Here is an 18,340-nt window from a genome sequence, read left to right on the forward strand (position 1 = left end):
TCATTTGGAGTTGATATTGTGACGTCAACTTATCTGTAGAAGGCTCCTCATTTCGAAATCATACTGTTTTGAGGGGTGGGCTATTCACGGTAGGCGTACACTTAGGAAAACTGGTGTTAATGTGTTAACTCATTAACAGGAATTAAGAAAGCATTAAGAAGAGAGTGGTATGGTGTGATCATGTGTTGTTCCTGCCTCCTTAACTTAGATGGCTACCATACAAACCCCATAATAATTGCAGCTTTTTTAAGGATCTAAGGAAGGACAAGAATTAAAATTCATATCTGAAAAAATTGACGTTTTTGAGGAGTAATTCATTTCATTTCCTACTTGTAGGTGGATCACTTTTGACAAATAGAAGGCAACAGGTGAAGCTAGGGAAAATTGCATCACTGTGGTGGCGCAGTGGTTAGAATCAATGGTGAAATTCATTTTTTTACTATTGGGTGTGGCTTGGTGGGCGTGGCAAGGGAAGGATACTTCAAAATTCCCATTCCTTCCCCACTCCTGGGGGAAGGATATTGCAAAATCTCCATTCCCACCCCACTCTGGGGCCAGGCAGAGGTGGTATTTGCTGGTTCTCCGAACTACTCAAAATTTCCACTACCGGTTCTCCAGAACCTGTCAGAACCTGCTAAATTTCACCCCTGGTTAGAGTGCAGTACTGCAGGCTACTTCTGCTGGCTGCTGTCTGCCTGCAATTTGGCTGATCAAATTTCACCAGGCTCAAGGATGACTCAGCCTTCCATCCTGCCGAGGTGGGTAAAATGAGGACCCAGATTACTGACTCTGTAAACCGCTTAGAAAGGGCTGTAAAAGCACTATGAAGTGGTATATAGATCTAAGTGCTGTTGCTATTGCTATCACTATCTAATACCCGGGCAATTACCACAAGTGCTCCTATATCAATGAATGCACCTCAAGGGAACCTTCTTTTGAATGTATTGAAGTTTGCTGATTCAACGGTCACTGGCCTCATTCAAGACAGTGATGAGTCTGCATATAGATGGGATTTTACCACCTCCTACTATATTTGATAGCAGATTATCAGCAATAGTTTTGGGGTTCTATAATTTCCCAGGACTTGAAATGGACACCTAATATTAGAACCATGATAAAAAGGCATAAACAAAGAATATTCTTCCTGCGTAACTCAGGAAATTCAAATTGCTCCAGGAGCTGTTGGTACAATTTTACAGAGGAATTATTGAGTCTGTCATTTGTACTTCTACAACTGTCTGGTTTGATACAACAACCAAGTAAGACAGATACAAATTCCAACAGATAGCTAAGACAGCAAAAAGAACAAGTGCAACCAGCCTGCCCTCCACAGAAGACCTGTACATCGCGTGATTCAGAAGAAGGGCTAAGAAGGTATCTGCAGGCCCCTCACATCCTGGACATAAACTGTTTCAACTCTTCTTGGGATGATGCTAGAAGGCATTTCAGGCTCAAACAACTAGACACAGGAACAGTCCCCCCCCCCCTTGTGCCATCACTCTGCTGAACACCTAATTCTCACATTACTGTCTTATGTCTATATGTATTTACCCATATAGTATGGCTGTAGCATTATTATTTATGCTTATTACCAATACCAATAATACTAATATCTTATTAGTATTATTACTATCATTATTCTGTTGTTTTGCAGGTACATTAAGAGCTTCTGTGCCAGAGACAAATTCCTTGTGTGTCTAACCACCCTTGGCCAAATTAAAGTACTCTGTTAGGAATATAATCTAATGGTTGGGTTGGCAATATATAAATCATGTAACAATGCTATACTTGTTTCTTTAAATCATACTGTAAAATGTGATTGGTTGCTGTTTTCCTCAATTGGCCATAAGAGGGAGCCAGAACGACTGTTAGCACTCTGTTTCATTGGATGCTGGGCTGATCAGATCTGAGTGTTTTTGGAAGCTGGAAGTGCCGTGAGCTATTGTAAGTTTTGCAACTGCTAGCAAACTTTGAGTACTGACCTGATTATATGATTACTGGACTATGTTATTTGGATTATCTCTACTTCTGTTTCAATCTCTATTCTAATTATTTCTAGTCTATTCATTTTAGCCCAGATCCTGAAGCAGAATTGCGTACTGCAGTCTGAAACAGATTTGCTCAGAAACAGATTTAACTGATCTTGCAAAATAGATGGAATTATGATTATAACTTTACTTTCCCATTTTAAAGAACCTGTCCTGCAACCAACCAAATAAATGTTTCTACAGTATTAATGTAGTGATTCTTCACATGCAAAACTGGATTATAAGCCATTCCAAGAAGGTCTAAATCTATGAGCACAAACAACTTTCTTAAAGTCACCAAAGAGAGTTTATGAACTATGCTTGGTGTCAAAACTAGCCACATTTTGCCCACTAGCCATATTATGCTACATTGTTTGAATGCTGAATTGGGTCCTATTTTGTTAAGGTGGTTTTTGAGCAGGAATTATATTCAGCATAGCGATGGTTCTACTTCATTCTTTCTTACTGCTTCAAGTTATCAAACCCTTGATGATGTTCTAGTATCACATTTGCTCTCAAATACTGTTATATCTAACTGAAACGACCTTGCATCTTTTCTACAGCTCTATGTTTCTGATAGCACTTCGCTCATCTTTCAAGCCACAGAAGAAAGAAACGTGGCTTGCCTGGTGTAAAATTCATAGCAGTGTCCATTCTACACACATAACACACAAACACTGAACTTTTCATGCCAACATCACTTTTGACTGTGAATCTCAAACACCAAGAAGCCACAAAGGCTACAAGAGCTAGTGTGATACGATGGGCTACACATCAGATTTGAACCAATGGTTCTGCCATGAAATTTACCATGGGGTCACTTGTAGCCTTATAACATGGGATAGTTTCCAACAAGGGTGAAATGCTACCGGTTCAGACTGGTAATAAAACTGCTACTGGTTCACATGAAACATTAGTAAAAAAAATTGCTTCCGGTTTGGATGAACCGGTATTTCTGACGATCAGCTGTGACGCGGGATTTGTATTAGCTAGAATCGTCGGATTTCCTACTTTCTAGTTAATTCAAATTGCGTGTCACAGCTGATCGTCAGAAATGGAAGGTCCTGTGCATGCGCGGAGGTGGTGCTTGTGAGCAAAGCAAGCACGTGCGCACTCACATCGCCCAAACCAGTAGTGAAGGTAAGACGATTTCACCTCTGATTCCCAAGGATGTTGACCTGAGCTCCTTGAAGAAAGCGCAGAAATTTAAAGGGATTGAGAGTAGGGGAGTCCAGCTTTGCCTGAGTGAGTCAGTTTACTTGAAGGAGCCAAGTTAGTATAGCAAAAGACTTAGAAAGAGAGAAAAGAGGGGACGAGTGATCTGGATGTGTTGCGATATACGTGCAGGTATGCATCTGCCATACTGTAACACGTATAGAACAGAAGCAATAATTAACCATATGATTAAATCAGTAAACTAAAAGCAATAATTGGCCATATGATTAGATCAGTAAGACAAACTGTCCAACTCCAAGCGTTGATTAAATCAGTACCCTTAACACTAAGCAGATCAGCAACCACAGACTTGTAACTAAGCGTTGATTAAATCAGGGGTTACAACTGTTTAACTCTCAAACATTAATTAAGCATTGGATGTTTGCATGATGATAAAAGGTTTATTGACTATGAGTGTTCTTCGAGTCTACATGAGTAAATGAGTTACCATATGCTGTAAGCTTGCACAATCATGATTGGTCCCCATTGGCTATGTGAATCCACCCCTCCCTTGTGTATGCTCAATAAAAAAGGACCCCCAGACTTCGTTCTAGGTCGGTTTCGTCCCGAAGGAAATTCGTGTCCGAGTCTTCTTTCCTCATTGGCTTCATGAACCACCCGCGGAGAAATCGCATCTGGTGACCCCGACGTGATGATCTGTGCTGCCCATCTCATCTCACCCTCGGCCGGGAAAAGCCTCGCACCCAGGGCCGGCCGTCTGCGAACGGAGCACCCTCTCAATTCGTGAGTATGGGATCGGGTTTCTCGAAAGAACAGGAAGCGCACCTTCATGAGCTTCGGGATATCTAAATTTTCTAGTGTAATTATTCAAGCGATGGGCAAGTCGCTTCCCGTTTTCCCCTCAAAAGCATTTAATTGACTTATTGACTGATGTCTAAAATCATTGTCCAATCTACCCGGAAAAAGGGGTCTTTAAAGCTCTCCTTATGGATAAAATTGGGCACCTACTTCCATGAGGAACCCCGAGCCCCTCCGGGCGTTTTAACAACATGGCGTTTACTTATCAAAAAAGCCTAGCAAGCCCCTTCCTCTTCCCTTCTCTCTTCTTCTCCATCAACATTGAAACATGTGATCACCTTTTCTGGTCAGGGCTCAAGCCATGTGGCCCTGTCCAACAGTAAACCATCTTTCCAAGCAGCCTCCATGTCTCCAGTGTCTTCTTCCCCACTTGGAGCTGAACCCAGAAGGACATTTCTCTCAACAATTGGCGACCCACAGATGGGACTCCAAGCTAGCCTAACAAATGGATATGGCCCAGGTAAGCCTCCCATGCCGGCACAGACCCCATTGAGTCTGAGGGTGGACTTTATCTTGGCCTTAACCATTGGATCTAGGTTTTAAAGGGGTTTTGAGTTTGAGCTCAAAGGCTGCCTGGAAAGAAGGTGAGTACCTTTAAATTTTAATTCTCTAAAGTTTAAATTTTTGTTGTTGTTTCTGTTGTTCTGTGATAATACAGGAAAACTAATTTGGCTACATAAAGTACTTAAAAGAAAAGGGGAAAATGTTGAGGTTTCTTTTTTTCTCCTGTCTCTTTGTCTCTTTGTCTTCTATGTAACAATGTTTGTTTGTTAAGATTTGTGCCTTCCCTAATTTAACAGATTTGTGCTGGGAATGTAGGATGTGAAAACCTGAGAGTTCTGTTTTTTCCCTTCTTATTTTCTCCTTGTTCTTATGTAAATGTGTGCCTAAGTCTTTGTGCACCCTCAAGGTAATTGTAACTAAGTAATTGTCTTCAATCCAAAAGACAAGGATTTTAAAGTGTTCAAAGAAAGAAAAGAGTAAACTGGCAGAAATTGCCTTCGCTCAGTTTGTTGCCCCCCCCAAAAAAAGTACAGATAAGGTTTTTTTTTCCTTCCTTCCATCCCTTTGCCTTAAAGTAACAACCCAGGAAATGTTTTAAGTTCGTTTACAGGAAAAGTTTCATCCTTGCTTCTATCGTGTGTTTAAATGATTTTACCTGTTTATTTCCTTCCTGAAGCATGTGAATCCAGACCCCATTTTGCATCTGTGATATCCCCATAATGTTACCAGTTTATCTGTTTAGTAACTGATGATTTTACCTTTTTTTTTACTCTGCCTGCAAGCTTTCTACCCACCCAGCCCCAAGCCCCTCCCTTACCCTTAATCCCCCAACAATGCCTTTTCTGTGGGGGAGGGAACCTTGTTTTCATGTTTTTCAGGCCTGGAAGATTTACTCTTCAGGTGAGTAAAGTTTTTTCCTTTTGGGGGAAGGAGGAGAGTGTTGCCTTGTGTGTGCGTGTAAAAGATGAAGGAAATTCCTACTAAAGGTTTGCCTTCACCCTGAGTAAAAACCCTCTGCACATTTATCTGGCCAACCTACTCGAAACCTGGCCCCTAGAAGACAGTTTTCATTTAGATTTTGTAACAAGTTTGCTGATTTTCTGGCCACCATCAGATGAACTGAAGAGAAATTCCACCTGAGTTTCTTCCCCGAAGTGACTAAGGAGTCCACAGGGATATGTTAGAAAATTGTTGCAGCTGTAATAGTTGTCTTTTAAATTTAGCAGGTAACGAGGTAAAGCCTGACTGAATGGGAAGACCTAGGTAATTGGACTTGATTACTTTGATGTAATGTCTGTTAAAAAAATTCTTAGGTGTGCATCTAATAACATGTAGAATTGAATTGAATTGATGGTGATATGTTTGATCAGCTAGCTAAATAAATAAATAAGCTTGGGCTTGAAGCTGTGGGGGAGGGAAGAGTAGTTAGGATTTAAGCTGCTCTCTTGAGTTTCCCCACTGCTTGGAGAATGAGCCATAAGTTCTCCAAGGAAAGAAATTTGAAGATTTAAAGTGACAGGACCTCCCCCAGGCCTGAAAAGTGTTGTTTCATGGTATGTGTGCATGTGTGTTTGTAATCATTTTCAGACCTGGAGGGAAGTTGAGATCTCTTAATAATAGAAAATGGAGCTCATTGGCTTATGTACAGCTCCCTGAAATAATTGTAATGATTGCTTTGTATGAAAGAAGAATGAAATGGGATTTTTGTGTGTGAAGTTAATTTACACAAGCAGTCTGATTGCAGTGCAAATGTATGTCAATGGTAAAAGTTGGTATGAATGTACTTTAATTCCTTTCATATAAAGAAACAGTAAGTTGCAAGGTTGTTTAATGGTATGTGTGTGTATGCTTGTGTGTTATGATTGGTTGGCATGAGCAAGCATGATTGCAGTATGAATGTATATGTCCCCGAAAGTGATAACTGAAGAGATCCAAAGACCTGTGATTGCCTGCGTGCCCCCCCCCTTTTCCCCTCTGGGTCATTCTTTGGAGGGAAGCAGGAGAAATGGGGAGAGTGTGTGTCTGCTCATTTTTTCAGTGAGCGTGTGTAGATACCTGTGAATGCCTCTGCATCCCCCCCCCCTTCTTTCCCTCATTCCTTTTTGAGTCATTGAAGGGGGGCTGAAGTTTTCTGCTCATTTTAACTATTTTTTTTCCTCTCTCTTCTGAGAAATTTGGAGTAAATGGGTGACTTGCTCCTTCACCTTTACCTTTTACTGTTATCTTTTCATCTATAAAAGTTATGCAATTGCATTTCCTTTTCTGCTCTGAATACAATTTTGATTTTTTCTCTTTTCCTTCTGGAACTTTTTGAGGTTTAAAATGCTTAATTAAACCTATAAACAGAAATGATTTTGAGATATTTTGCTTACATTTGTAAATGTTCTAACATACTTGTTGAGAATTTGCTTCCATCTGAATGAAATCTAATATTTTGGAGCGTTGACTCAAAGTACCTCTTTTTTAATTGCATTTTTTTTTTTAAAGCTATTTTTCTTCCCTTTCTCTTTTACACCTGAGTGCAATTTTAAAAGCTTGTGAGTCAAGGTACTCTACCTTATGATATTTTGTTTGTTTGTTTGCAACACAAGTTGTTGTCTCTTTTGAAAATTTACTCATCTTACTGCAAAAGTGTTTCAATCATAGAAGCAGTGGGAATGTCCTGTTCCATGAAATTTACATCATTTACATTGTCTGCCTTCTGGAATAATGTTTGGATTTCCACATTTGGACAGAATGGGTGAGATTCCACAACATGGGACTGTGTCTGTATAGAACTGTATATTTGGCCTCTCTTTTTCTTCACCTAAGACACAAAGGACTGCTAACTCTTGAATTGGCTGCTGGTGATTGCATTCTGATAAAACCTGACATGAGGAGAAAAAACTTACCCAAGCCTGGGACAGACTCTACCTGACTGACCACTCTTATCAGCAAGCTAAGCTTAATGCCATCCAGCAGATATGAAAGAATGGACTCTGAGATGGAGAAGTAAAGACCAAAAGACTTTCTTTTATCCCCAGAAGACTATAGGGGAGGGTGAAAATTGATCCTAAAGTTTTCTTTCTTTGCTTTCTTCACAGAAATTCATTGTAAGGTTTCTTTTTTGTCTCATTTATATTGTAATCAGTTTAATGTATTCATGTAAGAATTGTATTTTGAGAATGATAGCACAGCAATTCTGAACACCTTGGATTTATGTCTGGTGGGAGGGAAAGTTTGTCCAAAATGTATTCATGTATTTTCTGTATTGTAGAAGCAGCTACACAGAGAGAGAGAGAGAGAGAGAGAGAGAAAAGGAAAAAGAGAGAGAGAGAGAGAAGAGCCTATTCAGAATTAGATTGAAACTATCTCCTCCACACACAGTTTTTGCACATTAGCTAAACTCAATTTGGCCTCATTAAAATAAGAGCCAGGGCAGGTTGAAGAACCATCCCTTTTAAAATGGGCAGCCTGTAACTTAAAGGGAAAGCATGGCTGTGAATAATTTTTGGGGTTTAAAACCTGTCTGGAAGCTCATAAAAAGTGATATCTGATACTAATTGGCATGGAAAATTGGATACTGTAAATTTCTTTCCAGAAATTTGTACCCTCGTTGCTAGACCTTCATGGTTGAAAGCTAAACACATGTGCATTCCACTCACATGTTTTGAAGAGAAAACAAAAGGAAGGGGAGTATGTGGGAAATTTAATCTTACAAATTACTATTTTCAAATTGATGAAACTGGCAAGGTAGAGGCCGATCTCAGTTGCAGAAATTGGTACACGTACCCGTGCAAAAATGGACAGGATAAATGGATGATGCAGGCTTCCTGGGAGGAATTTTTCGCAATTGGAAACAAGCCGCCTTCATGGCAGGCATAGCGCTCCTAGGGTTTCTCCTTTTGCCCTGCCTAATCCCAGTGATCCGAATCATCATTCAATCCACAGTAGAAAGTATGACACAGGGCAAAAACATTAACACAGCAATCTTTGATTCGCAACACAAAGCCCTGCTAACAGCATTCTCTGATGAAGACCCAGAGAAAAACGATACTCCCTTCCGACTCCTCAAAATTTAAAACAAAAGGAGGAGATGTTGCGATATACGTGCAGGTATGCATCTGCCATACTGTAACACGTATAGAACAGAAGCAATAATTAACCATATGATTAAATCAGTAAACTAAAAGCAATAATTGGCCATATGATTAGATCAGTAAGACAAACTGTCCAACTCCAAGCGTTGATTAAATCAGTACCCTTAACACTAAGCAGATCAGCAACCACAGACTTGTAACTAAGCGTTGATTAAATCAGGGGTTACAACTGTTTAACTCTCAAACATTAATTAAGCATTGGATGTTTGCATGATGATAAAAGGTTTATTGACTATGAGTGTTCTTCGAGTCTACATGAGTAAATGAGTTACCATATGCTGTAAGCTTGCACAATCATGATTGGTCCCCATTGGCTATGTGAATCCACCCCTCCCTTGTGTATGCTCAATAAAAAAGGACCCCCAGACTTCGTTCTAGGTCGGTTTCGTCCCGAAGGAAATTCGTGTCCGAGTCTTCTTTCCTCATTGGCTTCATGAACCACCCGCGGAGAAATCGCATGGATGCTAACCTTTGGTTTGTTTTATACTTACTGCACCCGTACAGATATAGCATGGACTCTTTGCCAAGCATCATTTACCATTCCTCTTCCTCTTTTCCTTATCCAGCATCAATCTGATTTTATATTCTCTCCACACTGGCACTATGTAGGATACTAATCAGGGTTGACCTCAGAAAGAGTGTTTGTAGACTTATACTTGCTTCAAGCACTGATTCTCAGGATAACTTTGGTTAGCAAAGTTACACCAAATTGTAACGTGAAATCCCGCCAATGCAGGGAACAATGGAACGAATATGGAGAGGAATAGGAGGGGAAGAAGTGATTTCAAATGTAGCTTGGATGGAGTCCATGTTACGGCTGCACAGGGCACACTGTCTGTTTTTCCTCTCAGATTCCAGGCCAGAATCAAAACTGCACCCCCTTTTGTGTTTACACCAACAACAATCAAGACGACACACAACTAAGCACACTTCACTTTCCAAAGATCAACTGCAAAGAGAAACACCTGCCTGTGACGTACCTTCTGACCCATTTCTTCGTTTCGGTACTTCCTGAAATAGCCTGCTCAGGTTCTGGCCTGGATTCTCTGTTGAAAAACAAGTCGGGTAAGAACAAAACAATCAGGGGGTGGTTCTTCTTATAACTTTGGGCTTTGTGAGATGAAACAAAAACTGCCTAATACTTATAGGGGTTGGAGAGGGAGGGGGGAGGGAGGGAGGGAGGGAGGGAGTGGACAGTGAGCAAGGGCAGCAGTGAAATCAAGCATAAACCTTTTAGGCCTGGCTACTTTGAAAAAAGAAGCAAGGCAGACTACTGGTTAATAAAGATTATAGCTACGCATCAAAAGGAGATTAGAAAGATATAAATAAACATCTAAAAGGTACAAAAAGACAGAGATGGGTCAGTAATTCTTCCAAGAGCAGATGACCCCAAGGAAGGGAACATGCTGTAAGATGCTATAAACACTTCTTGGCAAATCTAGGGAAGCTCTGCTTCAGAAAAACACACAACACCTCCTCAAATCCCCGTTTTCTTTAAAGCTTCCCTTCCAAATGAAATCCCACTGCTTCGAAAGGCAAGCAATTTCACTTTGGGAATTGGGAAGGGGAAATCTCCATCTGCTAAGATTATTGCATACAAACACCGGCAAGGAGGTTTGTTCCAAAACGAATATCCAAAGTACCATGTAATATAATAATGACGAGGAACAAGCCAACCATACCAGTTAGCCTCTTGTGAAAATAAAAAGCGGGCAGGAAATTGTTGACTATGATGATCCTTATTCTGAACTGTACTTATTTAAAAAAAAACAAAAACCACAATATGATATATTGTTATCCAGTGGTGTGATTTGGCCGGTTCGGGAGAAGCGGTTGTTAAATTTGTGGCTGGCCCCGCCCCTTCCAGGAGTTACCATGTGCCCTGTTTTGGCTCCTACTAGGACCAAAACAAGGCGCCCAGGAGTGGGGGTGTTGCAGTCTGCCTCTCCTGCGGCCCGTTTTTGTTCCCAGGAGGCTGCAGAGAGCCTACTAGTTCCAAAACGGAGCATGGGGATGCCCCCCCCCCCGGCCCTCTTTTGCTCCCAGGGGGGTGCAGGAAGCTGAGTGCTGCCTGTCACACCCCTGGCCATGCCACCCAACCAGTCATTAGGGCAGAGAACCGGTTGTTAAATTATTTGAATCCCACCACTGTTGTTATCCTATTTTAAATGATGAGTGGCAGAATATTGGACATATCACATATCCTGAGAGGGAGCTAAGCGGAGAATAATTGGCTCTTCACTCCAGGCCCCCAGGCCCCATAGAAGCATCAGACTATAGAGAACACAGCCCTTTGCACATAGCACTCACATATTATTGTAAGCACTAGACAATTGTGCATAACCGTTGTATGCTCAGGTGGCTGTAACTGGGCTCTCATTGGCTACTGTATTAGCGGGGCACTGTATGAGAAAATGTATGCGCTAAGAATTCATGTTTTCAGTTCTCACAGTTACAGAGAAAAAAATGACAGCTGCAGTTGAGTGTTGTCTGCCTGTTTGCCTCTACAGAGACCAAGGAGGACATTTTACTTTTAATGGTGAAAGATACAGCTCTCCTACTTTCTCCATGCAATGTATTTCCAGCATTTCCCATCCTTGGATGAGTGAAATTCTTATGCTATAACAAACGTCAAGAATTGTAACAAAACAAACAGTCATTTTATATTCCTTAATAAAATAGGAATGCTCCGGTTTGCAGCACGAACAGACCAGCATTCTTTCTGTCTCTCTGTAAACCCCATCTTGAATAGTATAACTCTGGCAATTCCTGCTTATGAATTCTTTTATCTTTCAGAATTATATCGTTCGATCTCAAATGCTATCTTATAAGACGGTGTGAAACTTGACCAGTTTCAGCCCTGTGCTATGCTTAACATTTACTGCACAATGTCTGAGCCATATAAGAAGCCTCCCATGGCTACCTATTTACACCTCTGGCTCAAAGGTAATACAACAAACACATGGGTGCAAATTCAGTCTCAAAGAGTGAAAATCACACTATAGGAGGACAGCAGTTACCACTAAAGAGGACATTTCTGAATCTGAGGAAAACCCACAAGATCTGATTATATTTATGAAGGTACGATTGAGACATGCAGTTCTCCTGTAAAGGAACACTGGTTTTACAAGTGGGATGGCGCTGACATCTCACTCTCTTCTCTCACCTCTTTCTATGATTGTGAATACAGTGAATAAATGATGTGACCTGCATTCACATCCAGCCTGTGTTTCAAAGCCCAGCACCATCTCTTCCATTTATGCATACACTTTATATTCCCCAGCTTCTGAATCTCAAAAGCTGTGTTGTTGTTTTTAAAAAAAGTCTTTACACTACAGGTGTAAAGCAACCACAGCTGGAGCAGTCAGCCCAGTTGTTAAGTGAAGTGGTCACTAAGAGTAACTGTGCTCTTACTTCAAGCTTCCTTTTCCTTTACAGATCTGCAAAGGTAGTAAATGTGAGGATTGGTTGCAAAGTTATTTTTTTTTCATTGCCATTGTAACTACAAATGGTTGCTGTACGAGGCAGTTGCTAAACAAGGACTGGCTATGCACTTTTCTTCTAACTAGGACTGTCTATGAGCTTTTCTTCTATTGTCAGTTAATGTTGGTTTCGTTGTGCTCATCAAACTGATTTCACAGTTTGCATTTTGTACCTTCATGAGGTATCATCTCCCCCCCCCCCCAACTGCAAATTGCAAGACAACACTGATAACTATCCAGAACAGAGGTCTCCCACCTTGGCAACTTTAAGCCTGGTGGACTTCAACTCCCAGAATTCCCCAGCCAGGTGGGAGTTGAAGTCCACCAGGCTTAAAGTTGCCAAGATGGGAGACCCCTGGTCCAGGATATAGATTTAATATTTGAAAGTAAATAAAGCATACAATGAATAATTCTAATATAGTGCACTTCCCAAATGTATTGAGAGCCTCAGTGGCACAGTGGTTGGAGTACAGTACTGTAGGCCACTTTTGCTGACTACTGGCTTCCTGCAAATTGCAGTTCAAATCCCACCAGGCTCAAGGATGACTCAACCTTCAATCCTTCCAAGGTGAGTAAAATGAAGATCCAGATTGTTGGGGGCTGACTCTGTAAACTGCTTAGAGAGGGCTGTGAAAGCACTATAAAGCGGTATATAAGTTCTATAGCTATTATTTGGAGAAAAGGTGAACTTTTGATCTTAAAAGATGAAGATTAGCAGTGACTCACCCAAATTCCCCCCCAAACTGCTACCTAAGTTACTTTTGACTGAGGAACATGGGAGCTCCTGCCTCCCTTTGCTTTACATTTACAATGAGTTTGCAATCTTGAAAGAGGTTGGTTATTTGATTTTTGGTGAAAAAAATTAAAGTTAAAATTTGCAGTCTATGGTCTATTATTTTAATGGATCTTGCTTCCAGTGTTGGTGGTGCTAAAAATAGAGAAAAGGGCTGGAAACACCTTCCATCCTAGGACACTTAAGCCAATTAAATACATTTCTTGGAGAAGTTTTGTTTCTGCAATGGGTTTTCAAGAGAACGGGGCTAGAGTGGTTAAAGAGAAATAACCCTTGGACAGAATACATGGCTATGTATCTCTATATCACATAGGCAACATCTAACTCCATTCACTAAAAATGCTCGATGAGACTTTTTATCTGCCCTGCTACTGTTATATGCATCTCCCCAACCAGCCAGACTGCCCACCAGATGCGTTTGCCATATATGAATCTGCCTGGCCCTAAGGGACCATAGTAAGTTGTTCTCAGTCTAGCAGCCCAATGTACCTGATGGCTTATTAGGCAAGAGAATTGGATTTACAAATGCTCAGGAGATTCCCCTGTAAAGATGGGTGAAATGTAGCAGCCCTCCACTTCAAATATTACTGTGTTTTCCATTGCCAATCAAATGAGATTGACCTAAGGAATGACAAGGGGTCCTAGTACAACTTTTACTTTAAAAGAAAAACACATCTCTCCTGTAAATGTATGTTTAACAAACCAAAATCAAGAGGAATCATGTAATGATAAAACCTGCCCTGCTGTGGATTGATCAGGCAAGATCCGTAAAGTGTCCTACAAAGTTAAACTTGGTTAAAAAAAATCAGCCCTCCTTTCACTGCTGCCCAATGCATGAGAGAGAGTTTAAGAGGTACACTCTCCGTCAGCTTACACAGGTCGCAGCCCACTGGAATCCGTCTCCCCACAGAAAGGAAGCTGCCCCAGGGGTCCCCCTCATATTTTTTTTAGCAGTTCACATCCATTCCCATGGAGATGGAGCACAATCCTTAGATACCTATCTTTTACTCTGCCATTTCAGCTTGATTCCCAGCAAGGACCCCTCTATTCTTTCCACATTATATATACTGAACATCAAGCAGACAACTTAACCACACATGGACATAGACACCCCTCTCTTCTGACAGCGTCTCCTATCTAGACAAACATAGATGCGCAAAAGAGAAGCTGTAGGCCAGGGCCTCGTGACTCACCTCTCTGCCTGCCTTGGATGCTGCGCAAAGCCAAGATGTTCTGCTCATCCGAAAGGAACTGCTTCATTTTGTTGAATGGCTCCTTGCCTCTCACGGTCAGCTTGTTCCATGGTTTAGGTCGAGCCAGAATCTCGCTCACAGATCCTTGAGAAAGTCCCAAGACGTAGTGTCCAAAGATCCGCTGTCCGATATTGTGCTTGATCAATTGCTCTTTGACCTGACGTGCAATTTCGGCTGTGTCTATCTCCTCACCTTCTGAGGTGCTGCCGGTGCTTTCTGATTGGTTGGGTGATGGGGCCATGCCGTTGACGTCCGGGCTTTGTTGCAAGGGGCTTTGGGAAGATATGGAGTTTGTGCTGTAGGGACCTACTGAAAAAATCATGCTTGTGCTTCCCGCTTCCTGCATTGCCTTGGTGTAGAAGGACTGCATAAGTTGGCGCTGGAGGAGAGAGTTTAGTGCAAATTTTCCCGTAGAAGCCAGGGGTAAGCCGGAGCTTGCCAAGGATGAGCTGAAAAAGTCTTGACTTAAACCCGTTGGTGAGAACTGGTGTGTACCATTAGTATTGGAAGCCTGCTCCCCTGCATTGCGGGGCAACTGAGGAGGAGGGGAGGCCGGCAAGGTTGCAGGACGCTGACTCTCAGGCTGGTCTTTCCCTTTTCTCCTGGCTGACCCTACAAGGAAGGTCAAACATAATGCATTATGGGGGATCAAAAAGAAGGGGGGAAACCAAGACCAAAATGCAGAGCTTGCCCCACAAAAGGGAAAAATAGTGCAGGTTGCGTTTTGTTTTGTTCTTGAAATAAGGGCCAATGAAGAAAGTGGTTTGGGTTTTTTGTTTCGTTTTGTTTTTGTTTTGTTTGTTTCTTTTAATTTTAATAAGCCAAACAAGGCCCCCAAGACAAACAACATGCATTTCATGTTTGCACCTTTCTTGTATGTTGCAGCCTGGAGAATTCCCCCTTCCAAATATTAGCAGTAGAACAATGACATGAAGTGCAGTTACGTAATTCTTGTGTTTTGGTTTAAAATTCATTGACGCACACATAAAAATTACTTTGGTTCCTTGCACATTTGAGTCGTTCCAAACCCCTCTATGCACGCACGCACGCACACACACACACACACACACACGCACAGACACACACACACACAGAGGAACAGACCTTGTTTGAGCCCAAATGCAGCAAACATTTATCAAGGCTAGATGAAACACATAGAAGACATAGAAACCATTGCTCAAAGGAAGCCACAGAAGAACACAGAAACTGCGCACAAGGCAGCAATCACCCAACTGCCCCTTGACACATTAGGCACCAGCTCTAGAAACTTTACTTGAAAGAAAAACAAAACCCAAACTCCAGGAAATTCTATTTATTTGGAGGCCCCGCTTGTATTGTTCATTTATGGCACGTGAAGCATCCCTTCCAAACAAAACACATAAGCAGCCGAATGAAGCCAAAATTCACCGCTAATGGAAATAAAGGCAGTCAGGATTTGGGTGAATGAATCAGCTATGAAAACAAGCCAGTCTACGTTTTGGGAAAGGTGTGCATAGGAAATAGTGTCATGGTCAGACAAAACAATTGAAATTGGAAGTCATTGGAAGCTCAAATGCTGCTCATCCCAACATATGAGAACATTTCTCCCTCTTAACCTTTACCATTTTTCTAAGCGCCCCAAAGTCTTAGTCTATTATCTATGGTATAAGAGGGGACTCCCAAGATAAGGCAAGATCCTTGCTGACCATTCATCTTTCTGTCATGCAGTGGCCTTGGGTTCACACATCCCCTTCCCTTTCCACATCCTCATCTCTCGAGTGCAAGCACAGCCTAAAATAATAATTACCTATTTTTCTCCCAGTCACTTACCGCTCAGGTCACTGTTTGTGATCCGCAGCGTGGCATTTTCCGACTGCAGCAGGCGGTTTTTCTCCAGCAGTAAGACCTCCAGTGGTTTTGATGTAGCATCCTACGGAGATGTAGAGAGAACAAAGAGAAAGAATGAGAACTGGTTTAGGATGATGACTTGGGACGATAGGGTGGGAATTCAAAAGAGGGCAGAATCTAGTCTATGGCACTTCACTGCTTTGCTTAGTGGCTGTAGAGACTGTTTTAATACCTCACTAAATCTTTTTTTTTTTGAACATCTGCTTATCTTTAGACAACGTAACATCAGCCGTTACCTTCCTTGCAACATTATGTTTTTAGTTGTATGAAAAGAAGAAATCAATGAAAGCAGTAACCAAAGCCATTCCTTTCTCCTTCCTTGCACAGAATCATCAAAACCACTAAAGATGATGGAATCCAGCTTGCAACCTATGAGCCAATGAAAGTAACACGCAGCAAGGAAAGTTGGGGTCATTTTCCTTTTGCACAAGATTTAATTTAATTCAATTGTGCATTTAGGAATCAAACTTATGGCATTAAAGAGTTCTAGTTGACGGTTTGTAGAACAACATGCACGGAATGAGAATGAAGTCAATGTGGAAAATCTGACCCCATGGAAGTGTGTTGAGATGAATTTGTGGAATTTTCAATATACCGCATTTTTCAGAGTATAAGACACATCTTTCTCCCTCAAAAAAGAGGGTGAAAATCTGGGTGTGTCTTATACACTGAATACACGTTGGGCCTACCAAAACCATGCCCCCTTTGCAGAAATGGACGTGCAGAGGGTTTGGAGCCAAGGTGGCGCAGTGGTTAAATGCAGCACTGCAGGCTACTGCTAGATCAGCAGTTCAGCGGTTCAAATCCCACCGGCTCAGGGTTGACTCAGCCTTCCATCCTTCCGAGGTGGGTAAAATGAGGACCCAGATTGTTGGGGGCAATATGCTGACTCTCTGTAAACTGCTTAGAGAGGGCTGAAAGCCCTATGAAGCGGTATATAAGTCTACTGCTATTGCTATTTGGGAGGCTTGCAAAATGCTCCTGAGGGCTGGGGGAGGGCAAAAAAGGGAGCATAGTAGTGAGATAATTCTGGCAGTTGTAATGCCAACAGATTGAGAGATGCCACACCAGGAAAGTTGCTGTACTTTTCAGATCAGGGAGATGGTTCAAATGGCCAAACCCCTATTTCTCTCTGAAACTGATATTAAGAGAAACTGGAGCTAACCCCCTCTTCAATGTTTATGTTGTAAATGGTTTGGCTTTGTTAATTATTCTTGATATAATCAGCCCAATGCTCATACAACAGTGGAGATAAGTGTGTTAGTGGACGAAGGAGAAAAATACAGCCTCTTTGGTCATCTGCATTAACACCTTAAGGTTCCAGAAAGTTCATATTAATGACAACTTTCCAAACAGTTTTCTATTTGGGTAATTCTAATCATTCTAACCATCTTCAAACATCTTGCATGGCTAGCTGGGACACAATAAATTAGGCTTAGGTAGACAAGGTGCCTGTTGAAATCTTGCCACAAATGATGTGTGACGATGATCAAATCCTCACTAGTTGGGGTGTTACTGTGCTACTCATGGAGGATCCAGTGAGCCCAAGGTTTCATACGTTACAGTACATATGACAATCAAACTACTATTGGGTCTGATCCATCTTATAAACCCATGGTCGTTGAAGGAGCTTGTGATTTAGGAAAGTTCTACACCACAAGTTCCTACTTCCAATTCTTGTTTTCATTTCTGTAATATTTTCCTCTGTAATATTTATTTATTAATTAAATTTATTTGCCGCCCATCTCATTTCAAAGCAACTCTGGGCAGCTTAAACGTACCAATATCCAATACTAGAAAAAAAAACAGCAGCCATACTTTGAATACCAGCTAACTGAGAAAGTAAGATTTTTACGTGAAAGAAAAAAAAAATAGCTGTGATCGCTTACAATTCCTACAAACTCTTACCACATTTGAATAGGAAATTCTCAATCCAAGCGAACATTCCCCAAAAAATCTATCCAGCTTTGCTCTACCAGAAAATTGAATGAATTACCTGGATGCTTGAGCCGTCAGATGGCGCAAACTCCATGGACTTCAGGATGCTGCAAAGTGGAAAAAGAGAAGTTATTTTCCGCTCTGTCCTTTCCTAACAGCTTTACTAAAGGGCATTAACGCTGTAATTTTCGGCTCTCCAGGAACACCCTAAGTGATAACTTTAACAACTTTTCTTCGGAATCATATAATCTGATAATGAATATAGAATAAGTACTAATGTTAG

The 18,340-nt window shown here is 41.4% G+C and overlaps 1 protein-coding gene across 5 annotated transcripts in view; it reads right to left on the reverse strand.

Annotated features, from left to right (window-relative positions):
• Window positions 1–18,340, reverse strand: part of CUX1 (cut like homeobox 1) — a 358,739-nt gene that overhangs the window by 103,482 nt on the left and 236,917 nt on the right. For 3 of the 5 annotated variants that reach the window (XM_087717238.1, XM_087717240.1, XM_087717239.1), the window contains exons 13-16: window positions 18,116–18,164; window positions 16,042–16,141; window positions 14,173–14,844; window positions 9,685–9,750 (exon numbers count right to left, since the gene is read on the reverse strand). In XM_087717238.1, coding sequence (XP_087573364.1) covers window positions 9,685–9,750; window positions 14,173–14,844; window positions 16,042–16,141; window positions 18,116–18,164 — 887 coding nt within the window. The remainder of the gene's footprint in view (window positions 1–9,684; window positions 9,751–14,172; window positions 14,845–16,041; window positions 16,142–18,115; window positions 18,165–18,340) is intronic. The other 2 variants (XM_087717242.1, XM_087717241.1) reach the window with 2 other exon arrangements.

The sequence above is a fragment of the Thamnophis sirtalis genome, unplaced genomic scaffold (assembly GCF_051295495.1).
Source record: "Thamnophis sirtalis isolate CommonGarterSnake01/CBP01778 unplaced genomic scaffold, rThaSir2_p1.2 scaffold_6, whole genome shotgun sequence".
Lineage (NCBI taxonomy): Eukaryota > Metazoa > Chordata > Lepidosauria > Squamata > Natricidae > Thamnophis > Thamnophis sirtalis.